Below are 22,174 nucleotides of genomic sequence, written 5' to 3' on the forward strand. Positions count from 1 at the left end.
GCTCGATCAATCATGTTCTCCAACAATGTTCCTAAATATTTTTGGGGAGAAGCTATCTTAACAGCCACCTATCTCATCAACAGAATGCCAAGCCAACTTCTAAAATTTCAAAATCCTCATAAGGTTCTTATACAATCATTTCCTCACTTCAAATTATTCACTTCAGATCTTCCACTTAAAGTCTTTGGTTGTTCAGCTTTTGTCCATATTCATCAGCACAATTTAACCAAACTTGACCCAAAATCACTCAAGTGTATCTTTTTAGGTTACTCATCCCATTAAAAATGATACAAGTGCTCTCCCTTCTTACTAAAAAATATATATATCTCCATGGATGTCACTTTCTTTGAGCACTAGTCCTACTTTTCCAAACTTGAAATTGAGGGGGAGCATTTAAGGGAATATCAGTTTTGGGACATTCTACAAGACACTCACTCTCAATTTTCTCACTTTCATCATCTTCAAAAATCATCAATAACCCCATTCTCATCCTCATCAAAACAACTCGAATGTTTCACAAATCTGTCTGAACCTCAAAACACTTAAATAGCTATACCAGATCAGCCCAAACCTATTCCACAGCTAGCAAAGACCAACAATGAGCAGGAACTTCACGTCTATGTTAGAAAGAGGAGGAAACCTATTGAGCATATGGAGCACACTACACAAATCAGGCAAGGTCAAGAACTAGAACCGGTTCCTCTTGCTTTAGAAATTTGCATAGGTATGGATCCATTAAATCATGAGGTCATTGGTCCTATTGTTGATAATTCTGACTTGCCTATTGCTCTAAGGAAAGGTGTTTGATCATGCACAAAACACCACATTGGAAAGTATGTTGCTTATGAGAAGCTACTACCTCCCTATAGTGCATTTATTTCTGCTCTTGATAATACGCGAGTTCCAAACTCTATTCAAGAAGCTCTAAAAATTCAAGCATGGAAACAAGCAGTGGAAGAAGAACTCAGGGCATTAGAAAGCAATGGTGCTTGGCTACTTTCAGAGCTTCCTCATGGGAAGAAACCAGTGGGATGCAAGTGGATATTCACAGTTAAGTACAAGGCAGATGGCAACATTGAGAGGTACAAAGCCTGTTTGGTAGCAAAAGGCTTCATGCAGTCTTACGGTATTGATTATCAAGAGACGTTTGCACCTGTTGCCAAGCTTAATATAGTCCAAGTTCTACTCTCCCTTGCAGTGAATCAAGACTGGCCACTACACCAACTTGATGTCAAGAATGCATTCTTAAATGGCAATCTAGAAGAAGAAGTATATATGGAAGTACCACGGGGATTAGAGAATTCCTCCAATAGTCGAATGGTATGTAAACTCAAGAAAGCACTTCATGGTTTAAAGCAGTCACCTCGTGTTTGGTTTGAAGCAGTCACCTCGTGTTTGGTTTGGCAGATTTGCCAAAACAATAGTCTCCCAAGGATATAAAACTGATCATATATTGTTTGTGAAATTCTCATCTGAGAATAAGATTGTTATTCTAATTGTGTATGTCGATGACATTATCCTAACTGGAGACTATGAAGAGGAGATTATCAAGTTGAAGAAGCTGCTGGCTGTCGAATTTGAAATTAAGGATCTTGGCCCCCTTAGATACTTCCTAGGGATGGAGATTGCTCGATCTAAAGAAGGGATTTTTATCTCTCAAAGGAAGTACATTCTAGATTTACTTAATGAAACAAGCATGCTTGGATGTAGACCAATTGATACCCCTATGGATCCCAATAAGAAGATGAAGACAAGTGAAGAGAGTACTCTAGTGGACAAAGAGAGATATCAAAGACTCGTGGGAAAATTGATATACCTCTTACATACCAGACCAAACATTGCATTCTCAGTTAGTATGGTAAGTCAACACATGAACAATCCAACAGAAGATCATCTACAAGCTGTGTATCGGATTTTGAGGTACTTGAAGATGACACCAGGGCATGGATTGTTATTCAAAAAATGTAAAAACCGAGAAATAGAGATCTACACAGATGCAAGTTGGGCTGGAGAATTAATTGATAGAAGATCTACCACTAGCTACTGTTCATATGTATGGGGAAATCTAGTGACATGGAGAAGTAAGAAACAATTAGTAGTTTCTAGAAGCAGTGCCGAGTCAGAATACCGTGCACTTGCTCTAGGCATATGTGAGGGAATGTGGCTTCAAAGACTACTTAGCGAACTTGGAGCCATCACAGAAAACACCACAAGAATGCTTTCAGATAGCCAAGCTGCTATTAGTATTGCCAAAAATCCCGTTCGTCACGACAGGACGAAATACATTGAGATAGACAATCATTTTATCTCCGAGAAGGTTAGCAAAGGGATAGTTCAATTGACCTACATTCCTACAAGACTGCAGACAGCTGATATCCTCACCAAAGCACTTCTAATGACCAATTTCGAGAAATTCAAATCCAAGCTGGGATTGTATAACATATGCAATCCAGCTTGATGGGGAGTGTAGAAAGGAGTAGATTCTTATTTAATTAATTAGGAAGATTTACATTATTATTAGGATATTTACTTACTTAGTTTGTTTCTTAATAAATAGGATCAATCCATTGACTAATTTTTTGGAATTTAATTTTTCTTATTTACAGGGATTACTTTTCTAATTTTGTGGATTGGAACACCAGCCACATCTACATTAAATAAGCCTGTAATTCTTTTTCAAATAAGGATGAGAATTTCTTCCCTTTCATCTCAAAATGCTATAGAATAAGTTAGTTATACATGTGCGATAAGTAGGTCGCAAATATTATTTCGATCAGCAAACATATTAGTTCAACAAAAACAAAATTATTAATTATTATATAAGGAAGCGGCAACTCCCATGTAAGACTTGCATACAAAGATGTTGTTAATCTACCAACATTTATTTTTTAAGAATATAAATAAATGTACGTCATTTTCTTGAGTTGAAGATGACCTCAATTGAACACATCTTTTCTACCCATAAAAAAAAAAAAAAGAAAAAAAGAAAAAAAAGAAAAGATGACCTCAGTTGATATTACATCCACGCATCTCGTTCAACTATACCCAGAAGCCGAACCGAACCCGACTCGTCCACCACCACTTTCCGGATCCTTTCCAAGGGCATCCCTGTGAACCTTCAAACCAAACCTTTATCCGACTATTCCTACCTAGAAAACAACTACTTGAGTTTGATTCTTCGCCCACCACCATTAACCAAAAAACTCCCACTTATAGGTGGTGGGTTTGAGAGAACCGGGTTGGAGCTTTAGGATGGAGGTTGACCCAGTTGCGCCTCCATACATGTTGACGAAGTATGGCATTTCTCGCTGCCTGTGGGTGCTAATCGGGATCATGAGTTTAGCAAGATGATCCATGGTACACCACATCGCTGTAATGGGATTCAAAAAATGGGTTGCTGGGTCTTGGTGCGGGTTGTTTTGGGGATCCAAATCATCGGATGATGAAGTCTTGCTTGCGGGTTGTTTTGGGGATCCGAATCATCGAATGATTCATCATCGTCAAATTGAAGTGGCAAAGGTGTTGGAGGGAAAAAGTATTGAAACGATGACGCATTATGCAGAGGGTATTCACAAGCTGTCCAAAGCCCAAGGTTCGTTTATGGTCCTAAAGAGCTTCATATCCGGTTGATTGTTTATCCTTGTTGTAGATTTATGTGCTTGTCTAACAAATAAAAATGGCAATTAATTTTTTGATCAGAAAAAGGAAATACAAAGTGAAAATTAATGGACAAAGCTTGTAGTTGTGCAAATAGTATTAACTTTCCTGTATGGGCCGGAATAGAGGTCCAGTTTTTTTTTCCATCTTTTGGTAACTAAACTTCTGAACATTTTTTTTTTTATATGTAAATATTTTATATAGTACATTAACGTTTCTTTTTTTTTTTTTAAATTATATATTATATTAATTTTATAATTTAATATTTATACTTTAAACAATGCTTACGTAAAGCAAAAGATTTTATATAATCTTTTTATTCTAAAAGAATACGTAATTACTAATTTATAACCTTTAGACCTTTGAATGCGATTCTTAATATTTTTTTTAATATTATCTAATGATATTATAAAATAAAAACAATATTTTAAACGGTTGCTTAGGAGTTATTATTATTATTTTTGATAAACTATGGTCTATGGAGTTGACTGAATCAACCTTTGTTTTTATTTATCCATCAGATCATAATTCATTTTCTTTTTAAAAATATTGGAAATATGATAATATTCAAGCACCTCACCTCATGCTTTGGCTGTCTCCTATAATTTAACAAATTTAAACATTAAAAGTGACAACTACAGTTTTGGAACTTCTGATTATAGTGGTCCTCCATACTATTCATTTTTATCAATTGAGAAACTTAAATTTGAACTTTATATAATTTCTAAAAATTTTCAATTGAGACCCTCTCAACTTTAAATTTGATTTCAATTAGGGCAATAGACTTTTGGCCACTCTATTTTTTCTCAAAGTTTCACAATAAACTCCATTTTAATTAGAGTTTTGGTTGTCTTTTAAGCTAAACCCAGCTTAGAACAGGTGGCAAAACAAAAAAGTGTGCAGAAGAGCCTAAAATGGCACCTTTTTTTTTTTTTTTTTTTCTGTTGGATCCATTCTTTTTAATTAATTTTCTAAGTCTTCCTTATTATATAATAAAAAATTTTATTAACCTTAACAAGCTATATTGGCCAATATGATGAGAACAAAAACTCACCCAATCTGAGAATTATGCGCCGGCATCTTCTTGTGTATATATCGTCTTTAAATATGGCTTTAACGAAATAGTAGTTCTACCAGCCCAAACGAAAAAGAGAATACCATCTTAATCTCTCTGAACCTTTTTTACTAAAAGTCTAAAAGCATGTCAAGCAGCGGCCAAAATCCACCATCAGACCCCTCAAAACCTTCACAACCCTTACTCCTACCGAGCTCTCCGGCGGAGCCCGATCCTTCTACGGCCACTTCCTCTGTACTCTCCAAAGATATCCCACTAAATCCCACAAACCAAACCTTCGTCCGACTATTCCTTCCCCGGAAAACACTCGAAGGATATTCCTCTTCCACCACCAACCAAAAACTTCCGCTCATATTTTACTACCATGGCGGTGGCTTCGTTCGTCTCAGTGCAACTTCCACTCCTTTCCATGTCTTCTGCTCCAACATGGCTCTCCATCTCCAAGCCATCATTGTCTCCGTCGAGTACCGCCTCGCCCCACAACACCGCCTTCCTGCTGCCTACGACGACGCCGTGGAGGCGCTGCACTGGATCAAAACCACCCACGAAGATTGGATCGCGAAATTCGCCGATTTATCCAGCTGTTTTCTAATGGGTACCAGTGCCGGTGGAAACATAGCTTATCACGCAGCGATACGAGCCTTTGAAGAAGATCTTGGACCTCTGATAATCAGAGGGCTTCTATTGCACCATCCGTTTTTCGGCGGTGCAGAGAGAACCGGGTCGGAGCTTAGGATGGAGAACGACCAGTTTTTGCCCCTGCACGCTAGTGACCAGGCGTGGAAATTGTCGTTGCCTGTGGGTGCTAACAGGGATCATGAGTATTGTTGTGCGGTGGCTGGGGCTGGATCGGATCGTTGCGATCGGATTCTGAAGATGGGTTGGCGGGTATTTGTTGCGGGTTGCTATGGAGATCCGTTGATTGATCGTCAGATGGAGCTGGTCAAGATGTTCGAAGGGAAAGGTGTTGAAACGGTGACGTATTACAGTGAGGGTAACCATGGGTTGGAGATAACAGAGCCGTCGAAAGCCCATTATCTGTTTTTGGCCCTAAAATGCTTCATATCTGGTTGATGACTACCGCATTTTACTTTTTGCTTTTGTGTTGTTTTGTTTTTGTATGCTGGATGACTACCACATTTACTCGATGTATATGTTTTTTTTGGGTGAAATGATGTACTGAATGTGTGCTTTGCCCCAAAAAAAAGATAAAGTAAATTGAATTTGTGTTTGTGTTTGTGCAGCTTGTGTTTTATAAAAAATTGGTTTCCTGTCCTCGTTTTTTTTGTTCTAAGCGAATGGAAATTTTGTCCCCGCCAATTCGCGTTGATTGCGAGTGTGGTGGTTTATTTATTTATTTAAATTTGGCGAGTATCACGGTGCAAGTATGGCAGGCCATGCTGTTGTGATGGGACCCACTTTATTTTTGACCGTTAATTTGTGCTCGACAAAATTTTTGTGCACCAGGCGAAAGAAGCTTAGTATCTTCAATTTATGTAATAACAGGTTTTTAATGTAGAATTTTTTTTAGTAGAAGAGTTTATATAAAAATAATTTGTATTAAAAAAATTAATGAGTGTTTAATAATTAATTTTAAAAATATTTATGCTAATTTTTTTATATTTTTTTGAACTTATGAGAATTTTAGTTATTAGTTTAGAAAGTAGTTAATCGAATTTTTTTTAAAAAAAGTATAAATTTTCATTTTTTTTATTTTGGTTTTACTTTTTAATTAATAAGAACTTTTTAATTTGTAGCCAAATATCTATTTGTTAAATTTAAAAAATTTATAACAATCAATAAACTCTTTTTTTGTTAAAAATTAAATCATACCAAATAATGGCTAAATATTTTCTAATTATATATATATATATATATTTTATAACTGTCTATGAGAAAGTTCGTTACCATCACTTGCTATATTTGCATTTTTTATTTTTTTAAAAATAGTTTTTAACAACGTGTCAAGCAATGAATGTTTCAAATACGACACAGCTAAAAGGCTTCTATTTTTTTTTTAATTTTTTGTTAATTTTTGTTTTAAGTAAAAAATAGAGTTAAATTTTTTTAATATTATCTATTAAAACTAAATTTAATTTTAATTATTTTTGTTTATTGAAATTGAAAATTATAGGTAGTCGTATTTTTATTGCTTAAGGTATAGGTAATCGTATTTTTTATTGCTTAAGGCTGTAAAATGTTGATCATTGCTCGTCATCATCATGAAAAAGTATTCTATGGTACTCCAAAATAATAATTAAAAAAGAAAAAGAGTTTTTTATTGTAAGATCATTACCATAAGCAGGAGTGGGCAAAATAAAATCCAATCCGTTTATTTTGTCCGATCCAATTTATTTTTAACGGTTTGGATTAGATTTATATATTAATTGGATTAGATTGAGTTTAAAATATTATAAATTGTATGAATTAAATTGATTATGGATTAAAAATATAAATCCAATTTAATCCAATCCAAATAATATATTATATAATTAAAAAATTATATATTTTTTATTTTTTTTATTTTTATATATTAATTTTAATATATTGTTTTCTTTTTTTATATATCAATTTTTAACTTTTATTTTGTCATTTTTATATATTAATTTTTAATATATATATATATATATTTTTTTTTTTACATTTCAAATTTCAAATCGAATTGTAAATTGTAATCTTAAACTAAATATTTACTTCCGTTGCTACCCATCACCAATCCATGACCATAACCATTAACCACGCCAAGCTTCGATTCGACCATTTGCTTATTTGCTTTGAGACTCATGACTTCAAGATTCAAGATAACTTTAGCATCTGTTTTTCTGTTTCAAAACTTATGGCAGCTTTAGCATTTATTCTTAAATTATATTTAAAAATTTTTTTATTTGTATTATATATTTATAAATTAGTAAGTTTCAAAAAGATTAATCAATTTAAATTAATGTGATTATAAATAATTTAATTTGATTTAAATTTAATATTTTAATAATTTAATTTATATTTTATATTAATAAAACCAATAAATATAAATTAAATTATATTTTAATTTAAAACATAAACAATTCAATACATGTCCACTCCTAACAATAAATCATAGAGTCTGGAGACTTGTAGACGGTAGACCACCATTCTCACATTCTTCCGTCTCCTTCAAGATCAGCAATACCATGTCCCTTCCAACAGTTGATCCGTACGTACCAGAAACTTCAGATTGTTGGCAACGTATATTGTAGGACAACGTGCAGCTGGCGGATGTTGACCAGCTGGAGCAGTTTAAGATCGGAGGGTTGATATTGCAGCTAACCTTCTTTCGTGGGACCCAGAGAACTGCGTCGGAGTCAAATGCTAGTGGATGACCCCGTTTAGCCAGTTTGTCGTAGCGATCTTTACGTGGCAATTGTCGTTACCAATGGGCGTTCAACGCGATCACGAATATTGTAATCCAACGGTGGGTGATGGATCTGAGCAATTGAACCATATATAAAAATTGCAGGGACAGAGATTTTTTGGTGACCGGGTGGGATGGGTACTGTGAGGACCAACTGATTGGACCGTCCGATACTGGTGGTGAAAATGTTAGAGAGAATGGATTTACAGGTGTTGGGCAACTTTTGGTCAGCAGAATATCATGTGGCTGAGATTATGGAGCCCACAAAAGCACAGGCATTCAACAAGCTTGTTAAAAGTTTCTCAATATATCATACTACGTATAAAATCCAGAGTGTTTATTGTCCTTGGGAAGAAATTAGAAGCAAAGTCTGTTTTTAGAGAAAGGTCAACGAGTGTTTGCATGCTCTTTTTTATTTTTATTTTTTAAATAACGTTGAAAATGAAGGGTTTCGAATCTAAATCGTTATTTGAAAAAGATGGTTTTCACTATTGAACTCTTCATCGGTTGATTCTCAAGAATTTTACAAATAATAATAAAAAAAAGAGTAAAATCTTATAATTATTTTTTTAGTAAAAAAATTTCAGTATTGGCTGCCTCCTAAGTTTTTTTCACAGGAAGAGTTTTTTGTTTTTGGTTTTGGCTGAATTCATAAGAAGACTTACTCACCACCAATCACCATTCTTCAGTCATTTTTCATCGCCTGTCAGCGATAGAAAAGTTTTGTTTTAATTTTCTCAAAAGTGATATATCATTATCTCATCTAACAATATTTCAACAAAAACAAAAAAAATAAAAATATTCAATAGTTCTTTATTTCCTGTCAGCCAGTCAACAGTTTGATTTTAATGATTTTGATTTTCTCCAAAGTGATATAACTTTAGCTCATCTAAGAATATTTCAACCAAAAAAAACACGCTCTTATAAAATGCTTAAAATATATACATATATATATATATATATATATATATGCACATACTCTCAGAAGAAAAACTCTAGAACAAAAGAAAAAAAGACATTTTCTCAGCCTCTTAAGAGGTGGCACATCCCACATTTTCGGCGAGTACTTACAAAGTAACAATTGAGGGCTATATAAATTGTGTTCTCTATTTTACTAATCAAGCATTTAAGGATTATCTTAGCGAAAACAAAATAAATAAATATATATATATATATATATATATATAGTTTGGATTAGTTTCGTCAACTTAAAAAATAATAATAAAACAAAAAAGCCGTCCAAAAATATATATATATATATATATATATATTTTTTTTTTTCTTCATGGACATTGGACAATAACGATATTTTGATATTAATTAAATATCTTATGATACATTTTTTTTTTTGGGAGTCTAACGGTAACATCATCATTTGAATTAATCTATTGCCGACTAAAGTAAAAATGGTAAAACAAAAAAAAAAAAAAAAAAATTTGAAAATCAGTTTGTAGTGGTTGAAAAAATATACAGCCAGGAAAAAAAAAAATCTTTCAGAATGTAATATATAATACCACTAAAAAGAAAGAATGTCACCAAATTGGAGATTCCACCAACTCACTCACGTCTCAACTTTCTTCTCCTCCAACATCTACAACACCATGTCCGATGGAACAGAACCATCCCATCCCATCCCCACCACCATCGATCCCTATGAAAAACTTCAGATTGTTCGCAACGCCGACGGCACGATCACTCGATTATTCAAACTTCCAGAAACCCCAGCCTCATCTGATCCCAATTCTCCCCTTCCAGTGTTCTCCAAGGATATTCCCATCAACCAATCAAACAAAACCTGGGCCCGGATATACCTACCCCGGCTTGTACTCCATAACCCCTCCACCTCTAAGCTTCCTATCGTAGTCGTATTCCATGGTGGAGGGTTTGTGTTTTTCAGTGCGGCATCAACGTTGATCCATGATTTTTGCGTCGACTTGGCCAATGAAGTCCCCGTGATCATCGCATCCGTTGAATACCGTCTCGCTCCTGAGCATAGACTGCCGGCGGCATACGACGATGGGATGGAAGCGCTGTACTGGATCAGGACCACCAAAGATGAATGGCTGAGAGAATATGCTGATCTCTCAAACTGTTTCTTAATGGGCGGCAGCGCTGGGGCAAACATAGCCTACCACGCGGGACTACGTGCAGCCATGGAAGTTGACAAACTGGAGCCTTTGAAGATCAAAGGGCTGATATTGCAGCAACCATTCTTCGGTGGGACCCAAAGAACTGAGTCAGAGATGAGGCTGGTGAATGACCCCTATTTGCCAGTTTGTAGCAGTGATCTGATGTGGGAATTGTCTTTGCCAATCGGAGTTGACCGTGATCACGAATATTGCAATGCAACGGTGGGTGGTGGGTCTGAGGTTTTGAACCAAATAAGGTTGCTTGGATGGAGGATTTTTGTAAATGGGTGGGATGGGGACCAATTGATTGATCGGCAGACTGAGTTGGTGAAGATGTTAGAGTCAAAGAATGTAAAGGTGGTCGGTCACTTCCGCGAAGGAGGCTATCACGGGGCTGATATGGAGCCCCCGAATGCTAAGGCATTGCACTTGCTTATTAAAAGTTTCATATCTGATTATTAATCACTCTATGATATTTGCTTTGTTAGTATTTGATTCAGTGTGAATTTAAGTTTTTCATAAATAAGCATAAAAATGTATTTGATTCGACCTTTTGTCGTTCTTCAATCTCCTATGTACCCCATCATATTCCGATAAAAGTACTGATATTAAAATAACAATTAACAATACAACGCATGCATGAAGAAGCTGCAATTTTGCGAAGATACATCTGTTATATTTATTATTTATATAGTTCGGAATTTTTTTTATGGAAGTGTTTGTACGTACATGTCTTGGTCTACACATACATACATAGCATACAGTGCAGCGGTAAGATTAAAATTATAACAAACAAGAAAATTTAGCTCCAAGAAGACAATAACATAATATCTAGAAACCATTGCGATCCGCTACCATGACCATTGACCAACCCCGTACCATACACTTCCTTCTTCTTTCTTTTCTTTTTATGTTTATTTATTTATTGCTGCATACCACAGTTCCTTCTTCTCCTCCAAGATCCTTAACACCATGTCCGGCCCAACAGAATCATCGCAACCCACCATCGATCCCTATGAGAAACTTCAGATTGTTCGCAACCCTGACGGCACGATCACTCGAGGAATCATAGTTCCAGAAAGCCCTCCCTCATCTGATCCCAATTCTTCAACTCCGGTTCTCTCCAAGGACGTTCCCATCAACCAATCAAACAAAACCTGGATCCGGTTATTCCTACCCCGGCACGTACTGGAAAATTCCTCCCCTTCCTCTAAGCTTCCTCTCATAGTCTACTTCCATGGTGGAGGTTTCATTTATCTAAGCGCATCAACAATCATTTTCCATAATTTCTGCGTCAATTTAGCCAATGAAGTTCCCGCAGTCATCGGATCCGTCGAATACCGTCTCGCTCCGGAGCACCGATTGCCTGCGGCCTACGATGATGCGATGGAAGCGCTGCACTGGATCAGGAACAGCCAGGATGATTGGCTGAGAAACTACGCTGATATATCCAACTGTTTCTTGATGGGAGGGTGTGCTGGGGGAAACATAGCCTACAACACAGGACTACGTGTAGCTGCTGAGGGAGTTGACCAACTGGGACCGTTGATGAGGATAAGAGGTCTGATATTGCAGCAACCTTTTTTTGGTGGGACCCAAAGAAGTAAGTCGGAGTTGAGACTGATGAATGACCCAGTGCTTCCGTTAAGTGTTACCGATCTGATGTGGGAAATGTCGTTGCCAATCGGCGTTGACCGCGATCATGAGTATTGCAATCCGACGGTGGGTGCAGGGTCGAAGATGTTGGAGCAAATAAGAACGCTTGGATGGAGAATATTGGTGAGTGGATGGGATGGGGACCTGCTGATTGACCGTCAGATGGAGTTCGTGAAGATGCTGGAGGAAAAGGGTGTAGGCGTTGTGCGTAGGTTTGGAGTAGGAGAGTATCACGGCGTTGAGGATGTGGATCCCTCCAAGGCTAAGGCACTTCACTTGGATATTAAAAATTTTATTTCTTCTTAGGAGTATTGTGTTTGTTTTGAGTTCATTTTCATGGCAAGTTCATGATTGTGATGTTGCTTTTTCATATACGAGAAAATTTAAAATAAATGAATATGAACTTAAATATAGTTTTGAATTTCTCTCTCTCTTTAAACGATTGAGATTGATTTTTATTTTTTTTTAAATAATAATTTACCGAGTCAGATATGGCCCATGGGTGACCAAATAAATATGCTACTGATATGTTGGATTTTTTTTGTTTGACTTCTTTATTTTTAGCATTTTATCATGATGAATTTTTGTAATGGCTAGTACATATGTGGTTGGGAATGTCATTGAGATTTTTAAAATTGCCACCCAAAATTATTGTCCTCTTGTTATTTTTCATGTGGGATCTCAATTCCAAGTCCTTTTAATTTCGTTATCTTTTTGTTTGTTTATTTATTTTTATTCTTTCTCAGTTTCATCACAACCATGGATTAAATTGGAGTAGGTTTTGTGAATTGTTGGCATTTGATATGATTTCTGGGCCACAGGCCTCTCGGATAATGGGTAGGGCTCATGTCAAGATTTTGGAGCTGAACTAAAAGACAAAACATTGGGTCTGCAATCTCTTGGACGTTCTTAGCTTCCCTGTAGCCCAACACAATATAAAGAAAATTTTTGCTTTCATGAATCGCTAGTTGTTTGTCGGTTTTTTTTTTTTTTCAAACCAAATGGAACTTAAGGTCCAACACATATTTTTTATAAAAATAATTTAATATAATATTATTTATAATTTAAAAGTATCAAAGTATAAAAATATAACTTTTTTTTAAAAAAAAAAAGTATAAAAATATGCCTATTAAGTAATTATAACAAAATATTGGAAAAATAATACATATATGAATGGATTGGGCTGAAAATTATCCAAACCGGACTGAACTAACCCAAGTAAAAACCAAGCTGAACGAGTTCGGCTCCCTACTTATTTAAACCTCCAATAAAAAGAACTTTTGGTAATTGATTTGGTGACTACCTCCCTTGTTACTTTAACCACCATTTAGGAGCGGGCATTGATTCAGTTATTTTATTTATTATTATTTTTTTTAAAAAAAAAGAGAACCTAATCAAGTGGAATCATGGTGGAAAACCAAACAAAATTGATAACCTTCGAATTGGATTTGGACTTTAGCTCATTATGGATCCATTTTTCAGCCTAAAAAAAATTATTTTTTAAATATTATTTTTTAAAAATTATAATTTAAATTAAATTATTTTAAAATATGAAAAAAAAAAATAGAACTAATTATTCGTACCAGTTGAGCGAAATCTCGAGGCCAAGAGAAGTAGTAGAATCAATTAATGGTACAAGTACAATTAGTACAATTAACAATCCAAGCATAAATCTTGGAAGCTTCGCAAAAAATATATCCATATCTTATGTGATGATGTATTCAGAGTTTTGATTTGTTTGGGCATATATATTTAAAGTTTGCTATGATGGAATTCAGGCTACAGTATAACGGGTTAACAATTAACTACATATATAATTTATGAGATATTGTGCGAATTCATGCAAATTTTTCATTTTGGAATAAATGAAAACAAACATTTGGGCCTGACTGAGATTCAAGCATTTCTCATGATGGTTGGGGAAGCCTTTCACTCTAATTATTAATTAATTTGTTGAAGATATTCATATATATATGTGGACCCAAGCCGTTGCTACACGTATACACATACGTACGAAAGTAGTTTAACAAGGAATGGGACAAGATTAATCAATCTCAAAACTGTCATTTTAAGCTACACGTAAGATAAAATATCTATTAACTAAGCACTTATCTCACAAGAAAAAAAAAGAAAAAAAGTAAATGAATAAGAAGAAAATAGGGGGAAGAAACAAAGAAAATGACATATGGAAGCACACATGCGCACTTCATTCCTAATATGTGGACAAAAAACCATGCAATGGTACAAAATAATGTGTATCTATCAAATGCCCAGCTTGAGTAAAACACTAATTGTTTATAATTGGATTAGGCTTCTAATATATGTTTTTACTTAATTTTCATGCATGTTAATTTGAGCAATTATACTATGTTCTTATGTGCTTAGATATTTAACCTTCTTTTAGTATTATAAAAAAAAAAAAAAATTGAACAACTCCATTTAAGTTTTTTTGTTTTTTTCGTCTAATTTATGGTTTTTGAGAGGTTCGTTTTCGCAGGTGATGGTAGCTCTTCATATATCGACATGAAACATATAAACTTAAGTCGTTTTCGCGCACTCAAATCCAATCGTCAGAGAAGAAAATAAAAACAGAAGTAGAAACAAAGTAGAAAACCGGAATCCAAAAACTTGGATTAAACAATCACCATTCACTTATTTTTAATTCTTTTTCCGTTACGTGGCAAACTCTTATCCTGGCATGTATTAAGAATTTGAACCTACATAAATGCAACATTTACTGTTTTTTTTTTTTTTTGGTGAAAAAAAAAATTATAAGAGACTATAGGATAAGAAATATGAGGAGTACAAGTAGGAGTTGTTCGTCGTGTTCTTGAGGAAGGTGCATATATAACATCAAAACCTAACATCTCATACACACTACATGGTGATGGAAAGGACAAGAAAATGGAAGATATAAGATTTTGTGTGATTGATTAAACCGTTATATGCGTTGGACATGCTGGCATGTAATTAAGAATTAATAGGGATCTTTATGTAAAACATGCACTTAATTATTCAAAAAATTAGAATTAAAATTAAATTTTCAAAATAATTAATTAACGAGGTATATATCACAACTCAATCTGATATTGCAACCTATTTGTCCTGATCCTGGTTTCCAATTACTATTCAAACATGTCCAGCTTCAACCAATTATCAGTCGGCTAATCTTACAAGTTATATATGATTAATCATTTCTTTACTAACGTTGTCATCTAAATAAAAGGTCTAGATACCCTATTCCTATTATTGATGTTTACTATAAGCTGGAATTTTTTATATGGGTTTTTTTGTCTTATGTAATGAAAATAAACATAAAAGAACAAAAATGACAAAAACTATTTTAATCGAAACACCAAACACAAAAATAGGGTAGACATAGGCCCTCAATATATATATAGATAGCGATATCCCAAAAGATAAAATTTCGAGCTATGATTGGATTAATTTAAGAGTGTTAGCTTTTGTTTATAAATTATATTAATGCTTGAGGGAAAACAGTTTGAATTGTACATTTGTTGTTCCACTTTTTATATATATATATATATATATTTTTTTTTTTTCGCCATTTTACTTTTCGTTTTCCCTTGGATATGTGTGATATTTACCTTTTATTTGATTGATAATAATGACACAATCACCAATAAAAACAAGCAAAGCTTGTCTTTTGCATATTAAAATATTATATTAAGAAAAAAGTTTTTTTGTTGCATGGAAGGAGCACTGAAGAACTGGACAGATTCTTTCATGTGCCTTTGGTAAGTAAATCTTCCATGATTGTTAAAAGCCAACAAAAAAGAAAGAGTAAATCTTCCATGATTGAGAAAATTAAAATAAAGGAAAAGTTAAATCTTCCATGATTGAAGATATACAACAATATGGTAAGGAATTTTAAAAAATTACATTTAAGAGATTCCTAATTATCTCTATTATTTTACGCAGTAAATACTTCTTATTCGTCCATGTACATTGAAAACTGTTTCTAATTGTGTTGCTAATCAACATCGATATACAGGGAGAAATTTGTTCGCACACTTGATAGATCATAGAAACCAGAGAGTAATAGATTGCCGATTGGTGCATGAAATTTCTCATTTGATAATTAAACCTTTAATTATTTCTCTTAGTCAGTACATGTATATATTAAAAAAATAAAATAAAAATTGCTGTACTAGACTTGCATGTGGGTGAGAGATTGCTGATTTCATATGAGTTACATGTAACCGCAAATACATTCCACAAACACAACAACGTGGATGTGCAAGCCCACAACAACAAAATTGTAAGAAGAAAACATGCAAAAGTTACAGAATTGGGCATAGAATTAGCCTTGTTGGTAGTAATAAATCGATGTGGCTTATTTCAACTTTTTGTTTTGGAAGTTTGGATTGCAACTTTTTGGAGAGAGAGAGAGGGGGAAAAAAAAAAAGGAAGAAAAAGAAGAAGAAGAAGAAACATAGAAGGAAACTCGGTAGTTTGTCTGTTGGCAATGAACAAATGGTTGAGCAATTTTCATATTTGTAACAAGAACATGACTCTACAGGACTGAACACGTCTGTACCCAATCTGCAACACAACCGCCTTCAAATCAAAGCCTCTCTACCGCTTAGGACAAAGATGTGGTCTGTTAAAGCCTTACTAGCTTTACGTCATTGCCAAGCACAGAGATCTACATTTATATACATGTTTATATATCAGGCAATACTTTTCGACAGATTAAATTGAACATCACCTTTTGTGGAATTTAATTAATCAAAGTTTTAAACATATTAATTAAATCCAAGGAGAAGGATTAATTAAAGACATATATATATTAGAAATTAAAAAAATGAGAGACTAATTTGAAGGTTAATTTGGGGTAATTAATGTAATAAATATAAGAAGTTCCAAAGCTGGGGAAAGAATTTGAATGGAGGGGTCAATGACAAAAACATACAGAGCCAAATGTTGATATAGTATATAAAATATAGGATATATGATATATGATAGATGAGTAAGAGGTAGGGTATCCATGAAAGAAATCGTAGAAAATGTCGTTATATGGAAGAGAATAGTTGTGTTGCGCACAAGATGTTTGTATTGAGAGTTGGATTAGAAGTGGTGCCAGAGCAAACTCCAAATGGTTTCCACGTGATGCGGGCCTTTTGGAAGGGAGTATGAGAATGGGACTGTCATTGTCTTTACCTGTGGCGGCTGTGCCTCTCTACTCTCTAGGAAAGAAGGAACCCAACCAATTATACATTACCAAATATTTTTTATATACATATTTATACATACGTGGAGGATGAGAGATAGGGTGATGGAACTGTAATTTTCATCATCAAAGAACAAAGATAACACTTAAAAATTGCTTACGTTTATTTTTTTTGTGAATAAAATATTACCCTAAAATGTGCAGACGTTAATTAAACTTTGCGAACATACATAAGGCAACATGTTATTTGACACATAAGGCAACATATTATTTTATATAATATATTATTTAATGTCTGTTTACAAGTTAAAAACGTATAAATGTCTGTATTATAAAAAAGTTATATAAATATATGAATATATGTATGTATTTTGGATATTTAATTACCATTCTTTCTAAATTAATAAATAAATATATATATATATATAAATGGTTAAAGTTTTAAACATAAAACTTCATCGATTAGAATCAAAATTAAAACTTAATGATGCATATGGAGTGATTGTTGCATATATAACTCATTAATATTTGCTTATATAGTTCCTTCTTATTATCAACCCCTCTTGACAAAAGGTTGTCCACTTGTGCTTCTGTTAAGATAATATAAAGGTATAACTGTACGATTAACTTGCCTTATAATTCTTTAAAAAAAATGGCAATTATAATACTAAAGGCAAACAATCTTGAGGTCTTGGCTCAATACTTTATAACTCAAAAAAAAAAAAAAAAAAAAAAAACAAACAAACAATATGTGAACTAAAAATAATTTAAAAAGACTGAATTTAAATGTGATGATACACCTTCTAATAACTTTTTAATTTTTAGAAGAAATGGTAATTTCACAGTTTCAGCTATCAATTTAATGGCTAAGTTTACCGTTTTAATTGGTGGTTAAGTTTACCATTTCAATTTGATCTGAGTCCATATTTTTCATAAAACTAATGATGTGATCTTGAATCAACCATCATGGTCCGTGCTGAAGAACTTGATCTTGTGGTTGTGGGAGAGTCTAGATTACATAATAAACCTCCATAACTTGCTTAATTTTCCACATCTACCAAATGTTACCTCTTCAGTACTGTCTTGGAAACTCAATTAATAGGATGGAGCCCTACGTGGAAGAGCAAGACATGATCAGCATCGAAAGTGACGAGGCGTCTCAAGGACAGGTTTCATCGTTTGCTGTGTTTGCTATTGTTGTCAATCCGGAGTCCAAATATTTGTTCTAAACTGTGGACAAATGCTTAAGGGCACAACATTGTACAAACAATATTAGAATGACCATTACCACCTTTAACTGTGTTCTTGAAGAATTTATTATTATTATCAGTTGCAATTCTTTATTTTAGTTGATTCTATTCGTTGACGTTGAATTAGGATAAATACACAATTGATCATGTCAAAATTAATTGGAAAAAGGATATAAACATAGAAAGACAACTATTATTATTATTATTATTATACAGCTTACAATTGATCAAAACGAATTTTGATTTAATTAGAAGCTTATACAAAACATTATTTATAGAATATTTGAACCATTAACATACTATCACATCATTAAATATTAAAATTTTGATTAGCAAATTTGATATTTATAGCATTACTCAAGAGAAATAGCCTATATTTCGAAATGGAAGACAAGGAATATCAGATTTTGGAATTATAATTTTTTTTCCATGTGAACCATGGGTGCAAGCCTGATCAAATTACATAATTAAAAATTAAAAACGTAGATGGTGAAATGGCCACATATAACACTTGGTCATTTGCCGTTTTTTATTTGTTAAAAAATCAAAGATCTTTTTTTATTATTATTAAAAAAAATGAAAGATCTACAAGTTGAAAAAAAAAAAAAAAGTTAAAAAACTGATGTAAAAAAAAAAAAGGATAATATTTAAATGAATTATTAGAGATAATATTGATCATGACACAAGCCCTACCTCTCGTACATATATCCTTTCATTCCCAAATTTCCGTTAATTTTATAATATCACCAAAGGAATGTTGCGGCATTTAAGAACAAACACCACGACAATTGTTGCAAATATTCTAATACTACACAACCATCCAAATCTCCAGGTATAAGATAATACAACAACAAATCCAAAAAGATAAATGATTTTTTTAAAAACGTTTCAGAGATGAATAACTACAAAAGAAACCTCTGTCAATCCTCAATGGATTCTAGCACCCTATTACTCTGAATCATCCATTTTGGTGGGCCATCACTCCATTGGATTTATTTGCTGGTTGTTTTTAACTCTTTCCCACTTAGGTCCAAGAGCTTTCAATAAACAAATATCATAGCCTGATAATCAGAGGTTGGATTTGGCAGCTTCAAATCTAAATTTCATTAACACCATCACATTGCTATAACACACATAGCTGGTTATGTTTGAAGACATTCATTTATGTGCAAAATAGGAAAAAAATTAGCATTCGATTCTTTGGAAAATATAAATGCTCTCATTAGATTTTTAATTGTTATTTTCCTAGGTCTAGAATTCGAAAATATCTAAAAACTAAATCCATTAGTAAGGCGAGGTTTGTAGCAATGGCTTTTACAAATTGGGCTTGGACATTTTCTATGGAAGGTAAAACTGCCCCCTATTGTTTTTTTTTCTGGGGTGGGTGTGTGTGTGTGTGTGTGTGAGAGAGAGAGAGAGAGAGAGAGAGAGAGAGAGAGAGAGAGAGAGAGAGAGTGAGAGAGAGTATTTTTGCCCTTAACCAACCCCTTGTACTATATATATTATATGTAGGTCCCGAGAGACCAACGCAGAAAATAAAAGGGGTTACTTTCCCAATACATCTTGTCGCTTGAAGCATTCATAAATAAAACCCTGTCCATGGTTTATTTACATGAAGAAGAAAAATAGGTAAAATAGTTTTTTTTTTTTTTTTTAATAGCCCTTTTTTTTTCTTCTATATTATGAAAGAAAAATACAAAAATTAGCTGTAAGAAATCCAGCTCTTTTATTGGCTCCCTTATATCCCTCTCTGTCATCCCTTTTGATTCATCATTAAAAAGCTAGCCTGAAGCTATTAAGCAAAAAACTGGCTTTTCCTCGACTTTTTTCTGCCTTTGTTCCCAAAGTCCTCCTTTACTTCTTCTTCTTCTTCTTCTTCTTCCAGCTTTCAATCTACTTCATTTAGCGGCTTCTGTTTTTTTCAAAATAACAATAGCAATAACAATTTTTTTTATTTTTCACCTAACTGGGTTTTTTGTTGATTCAGCCAGTTGGAGAAAACTTGGAGTGTTTTCATATCAGCCCTGTAATGCTTCTGTGTGAACTCAAGCAATAAAGGCCATGTGAAATCCGGATATATCCTTGGACTCAAACTGTCCACCAATTCACTTGGTGGCTTTACCACCTTATCATTTCTCGGACACAAAAAGAATGCTAGTGATTTCCTTGTAATTTGGCTGTTCACCACTGCCCTGTGCAAGCAACTTTTGTATCTCCCATTTGAAAGGGCCTGAAAATAAATAAATAAAATAATTAATTACATCTAAATTTTTCGTTTCCTTTTTTCTTTTATGAGCGTAGAAAAAAATAAAAGACAAATTCTATTCGATTTCTATTTTGAAATGATATAAGCTTATTGCTATTGCCTCTATTGCTGTTGATAATTATTATAGTTGTGTACGTACCATGAAAGTGTCGCCTATGTTAACAACAAACGCATTGAAATTCGGGCTAATGGAACGCCATTCATCGTCCACGAATACTTGGAGACCACCAACTTGGTCTTGGTGAAGTATGGTCAACGAAGTTGGATCGCAATGAGGTCCAGTGCCTAAAGTGAGGTCTGGTTTTTGGCATGGTGGGTAGTAGTTGAGCCTCATTATTGAATCGTTCTCTTCGAAGAATTCCTTGAAATGGGCTTTCCTTACTCCAAGGCTTATGCCCAAAAGCTCCATGATTCCTAGTGAAAGAGTGTTCATGGCCTCGCAGTACTCTTGGTAAATCGTCCTGAAAACAGAGCAAAGAGTTAAAGAAATCGAACTATGTTGTCATAAAATATTTTACAGAAACAGAACAAAATAAAATTACGTTAATCTTACCCGAACTGCTTGAAGTTGTCACCCATGGCATTGCAAAAATAGTCTTGAATAGCATTGGATGAGTTTGGTTCAGCGGAATAGCGAAAAGAGAGCGTTTCTTTCCAAGGGAGTTTGGTTGAGAATCTACCAGTGAAGCTACTGGCATAGCCACAGTGCTCTCCAACTTTCCTCTGAGCTCTCTGTTTTTCACAGAGTGGCAATTCGAAGAAGTCATCCATGTAACGGTGAGCGTCTGCTATGAGTTTGGGGTCGACACCATGATTGACGACGAGAAAGAAACCGTGTTTCTGGCATGCCTCATGGACAAGCCTAGAGGCTTCTTTTACAGCAACTGGGTCACCAGAGAGAAACCCACCCAAGTTAATAAGTGGGACATGGAACTCTGGTGCATTTATACAGGGCTTCTCATCGTCTGGCCAAATGAATTGCGTTGGAATGTTTGATTGGCGGCTGAGAACAGAGGCATCAAAAACCAGAGGTTTTTTTGAATCTTCGTCTTTTGGTGGGTGGTGAGGGATGGAATTGGTGAGGGTTGTGATGCAGTCAATTGCCATTGCATTTAACGGTGTGTTTTTGCTTTTGGAGCTATAAAAAGCTAATAAGCTTTTGCAAGAGAGAGATAGAGGAGGGAGGGAGGGAGGGAGTGAGTGAAAATATGTTTGAGATGTGTGATGGAAGAAAAGCCAAAGGCCGCTCACACTTGAGGCATCAGTATTACACAAGGGATTGGAATCTTATAGCTAGCCCTTTTCAGTTCTTGTTCTCTCTCTCTCTCTCTCTCTCACTCTAATTTTGTTTTCTTTTTTTGCAAAGATGGGTCTGGTTTTGAAATATTGTGCAAAAAAGGGTTTTCATTCGACAGTATTTAGGTATTCGAACTTTGTCTTTTTCATTGTTGCCTTTTCCCGATATTTGGCATTCATTGACGAAGGAAATACTAAGGTCACCCGCTCTCTGTGTTCCTCAAAATAGCCTTTCTAAAACAAAAAAGTGATATTATTAGACT

General features: G+C 34.2%; 4 protein-coding genes across 4 annotated transcripts; 3 read left to right on the forward strand and 1 right to left on the reverse strand.

The window, feature by feature from the left end:
• Window positions 1–4,627: 4,627 nt before the first annotated feature.
• LOC107414380 (carboxylesterase 1) lies at window positions 4,628–5,963 on the forward strand. The gene has a single exon (XM_016022493.4). It carries the CDS (start codon window positions 4,859–4,861, stop codon window positions 5,804–5,806), a length of 948 nt encoding a protein of 315 aa, XP_015877979.3. The 5' UTR covers window positions 4,628–4,858; the 3' UTR covers window positions 5,807–5,963.
• A 3,578-nt stretch (window positions 5,964–9,541) lies between these two features.
• On the forward strand, window positions 9,542–10,881 carry LOC107414378 (carboxylesterase 1). Its single transcript, XM_025071456.3, has one exon. It carries the CDS (start codon window positions 9,650–9,652, stop codon window positions 10,709–10,711), a length of 1,062 nt encoding a protein of 353 aa, XP_024927224.3. The 5' UTR covers window positions 9,542–9,649; the 3' UTR covers window positions 10,712–10,881.
• Window positions 10,882–10,954: 73 nt separating this feature from the next.
• Window positions 10,955–12,326, forward strand: LOC112490891 (carboxylesterase 1). The gene has a single exon (XM_025071378.3). The coding sequence runs from the start codon at window positions 11,222–11,224 to the stop codon at window positions 12,209–12,211; it is 990 nt and encodes a 329-aa protein (XP_024927146.3). The 5' UTR covers window positions 10,955–11,221; the 3' UTR covers window positions 12,212–12,326.
• Window positions 12,327–19,894: 7,568 nt separating this feature from the next.
• Window positions 19,895–21,890, reverse strand: LOC107414377 (gibberellin 20 oxidase 1). The gene is made up of 3 exons (XM_016022490.4): window positions 21,169–21,890; window positions 20,755–21,076; window positions 19,895–20,579 (listed from the first exon to the last, which is right to left on the reverse strand). Exons 1-3 carry the CDS (start codon window positions 21,720–21,722, stop codon window positions 20,301–20,303), a joined length of 1,155 nt encoding a protein of 384 aa, XP_015877976.3. The 5' UTR covers window positions 21,723–21,890; the 3' UTR covers window positions 19,895–20,300.
• Window positions 21,891–22,174: the final 284 nt, after the last annotated feature.

Source organism: Ziziphus jujuba, chromosome 8 (assembly GCF_031755915.1).
Source record: "Ziziphus jujuba cultivar Dongzao chromosome 8, ASM3175591v1".
NCBI lineage: Eukaryota > Viridiplantae > Streptophyta > Magnoliopsida > Rosales > Rhamnaceae > Ziziphus > Ziziphus jujuba.

Excerpts from the sequence above, each read along its gene's own strand:
- LOC107414377 (XM_016022490.4), bottom strand. The coding sequence starts at position 21,722 with ATGGCAATTGACTGCATCACAACCCTCACCAATTCCATCCCTCACCAC. Across the intron at positions 21,077-21,168 it reads GACAACTTCAAGCAGTTCGG|GACGATTTACCAAGAGTACT; the intron begins GTAAGATTAACG and ends CTCTGTTTTCAG. Across the intron at positions 20,580-20,754 it reads ACATAGGCGACACTTTCATG|GCCCTTTCAAATGGGAGATA; the intron begins GTACGTACACAA and ends ATTTATTTTCAG.
- LOC107414378 (XM_025071456.3), top strand. The coding sequence starts at position 9,650 with ATGTCACCAAATTGGAGATTCCACCAACTCACTCACGTCTCAACTTTC.
- LOC107414380 (XM_016022493.4), top strand. The coding sequence starts at position 4,859 with ATGTCAAGCAGCGGCCAAAATCCACCATCAGACCCCTCAAAACCTTCA.
- LOC112490891 (XM_025071378.3), top strand. The coding sequence starts at position 11,222 with ATGTCCGGCCCAACAGAATCATCGCAACCCACCATCGATCCCTATGAG.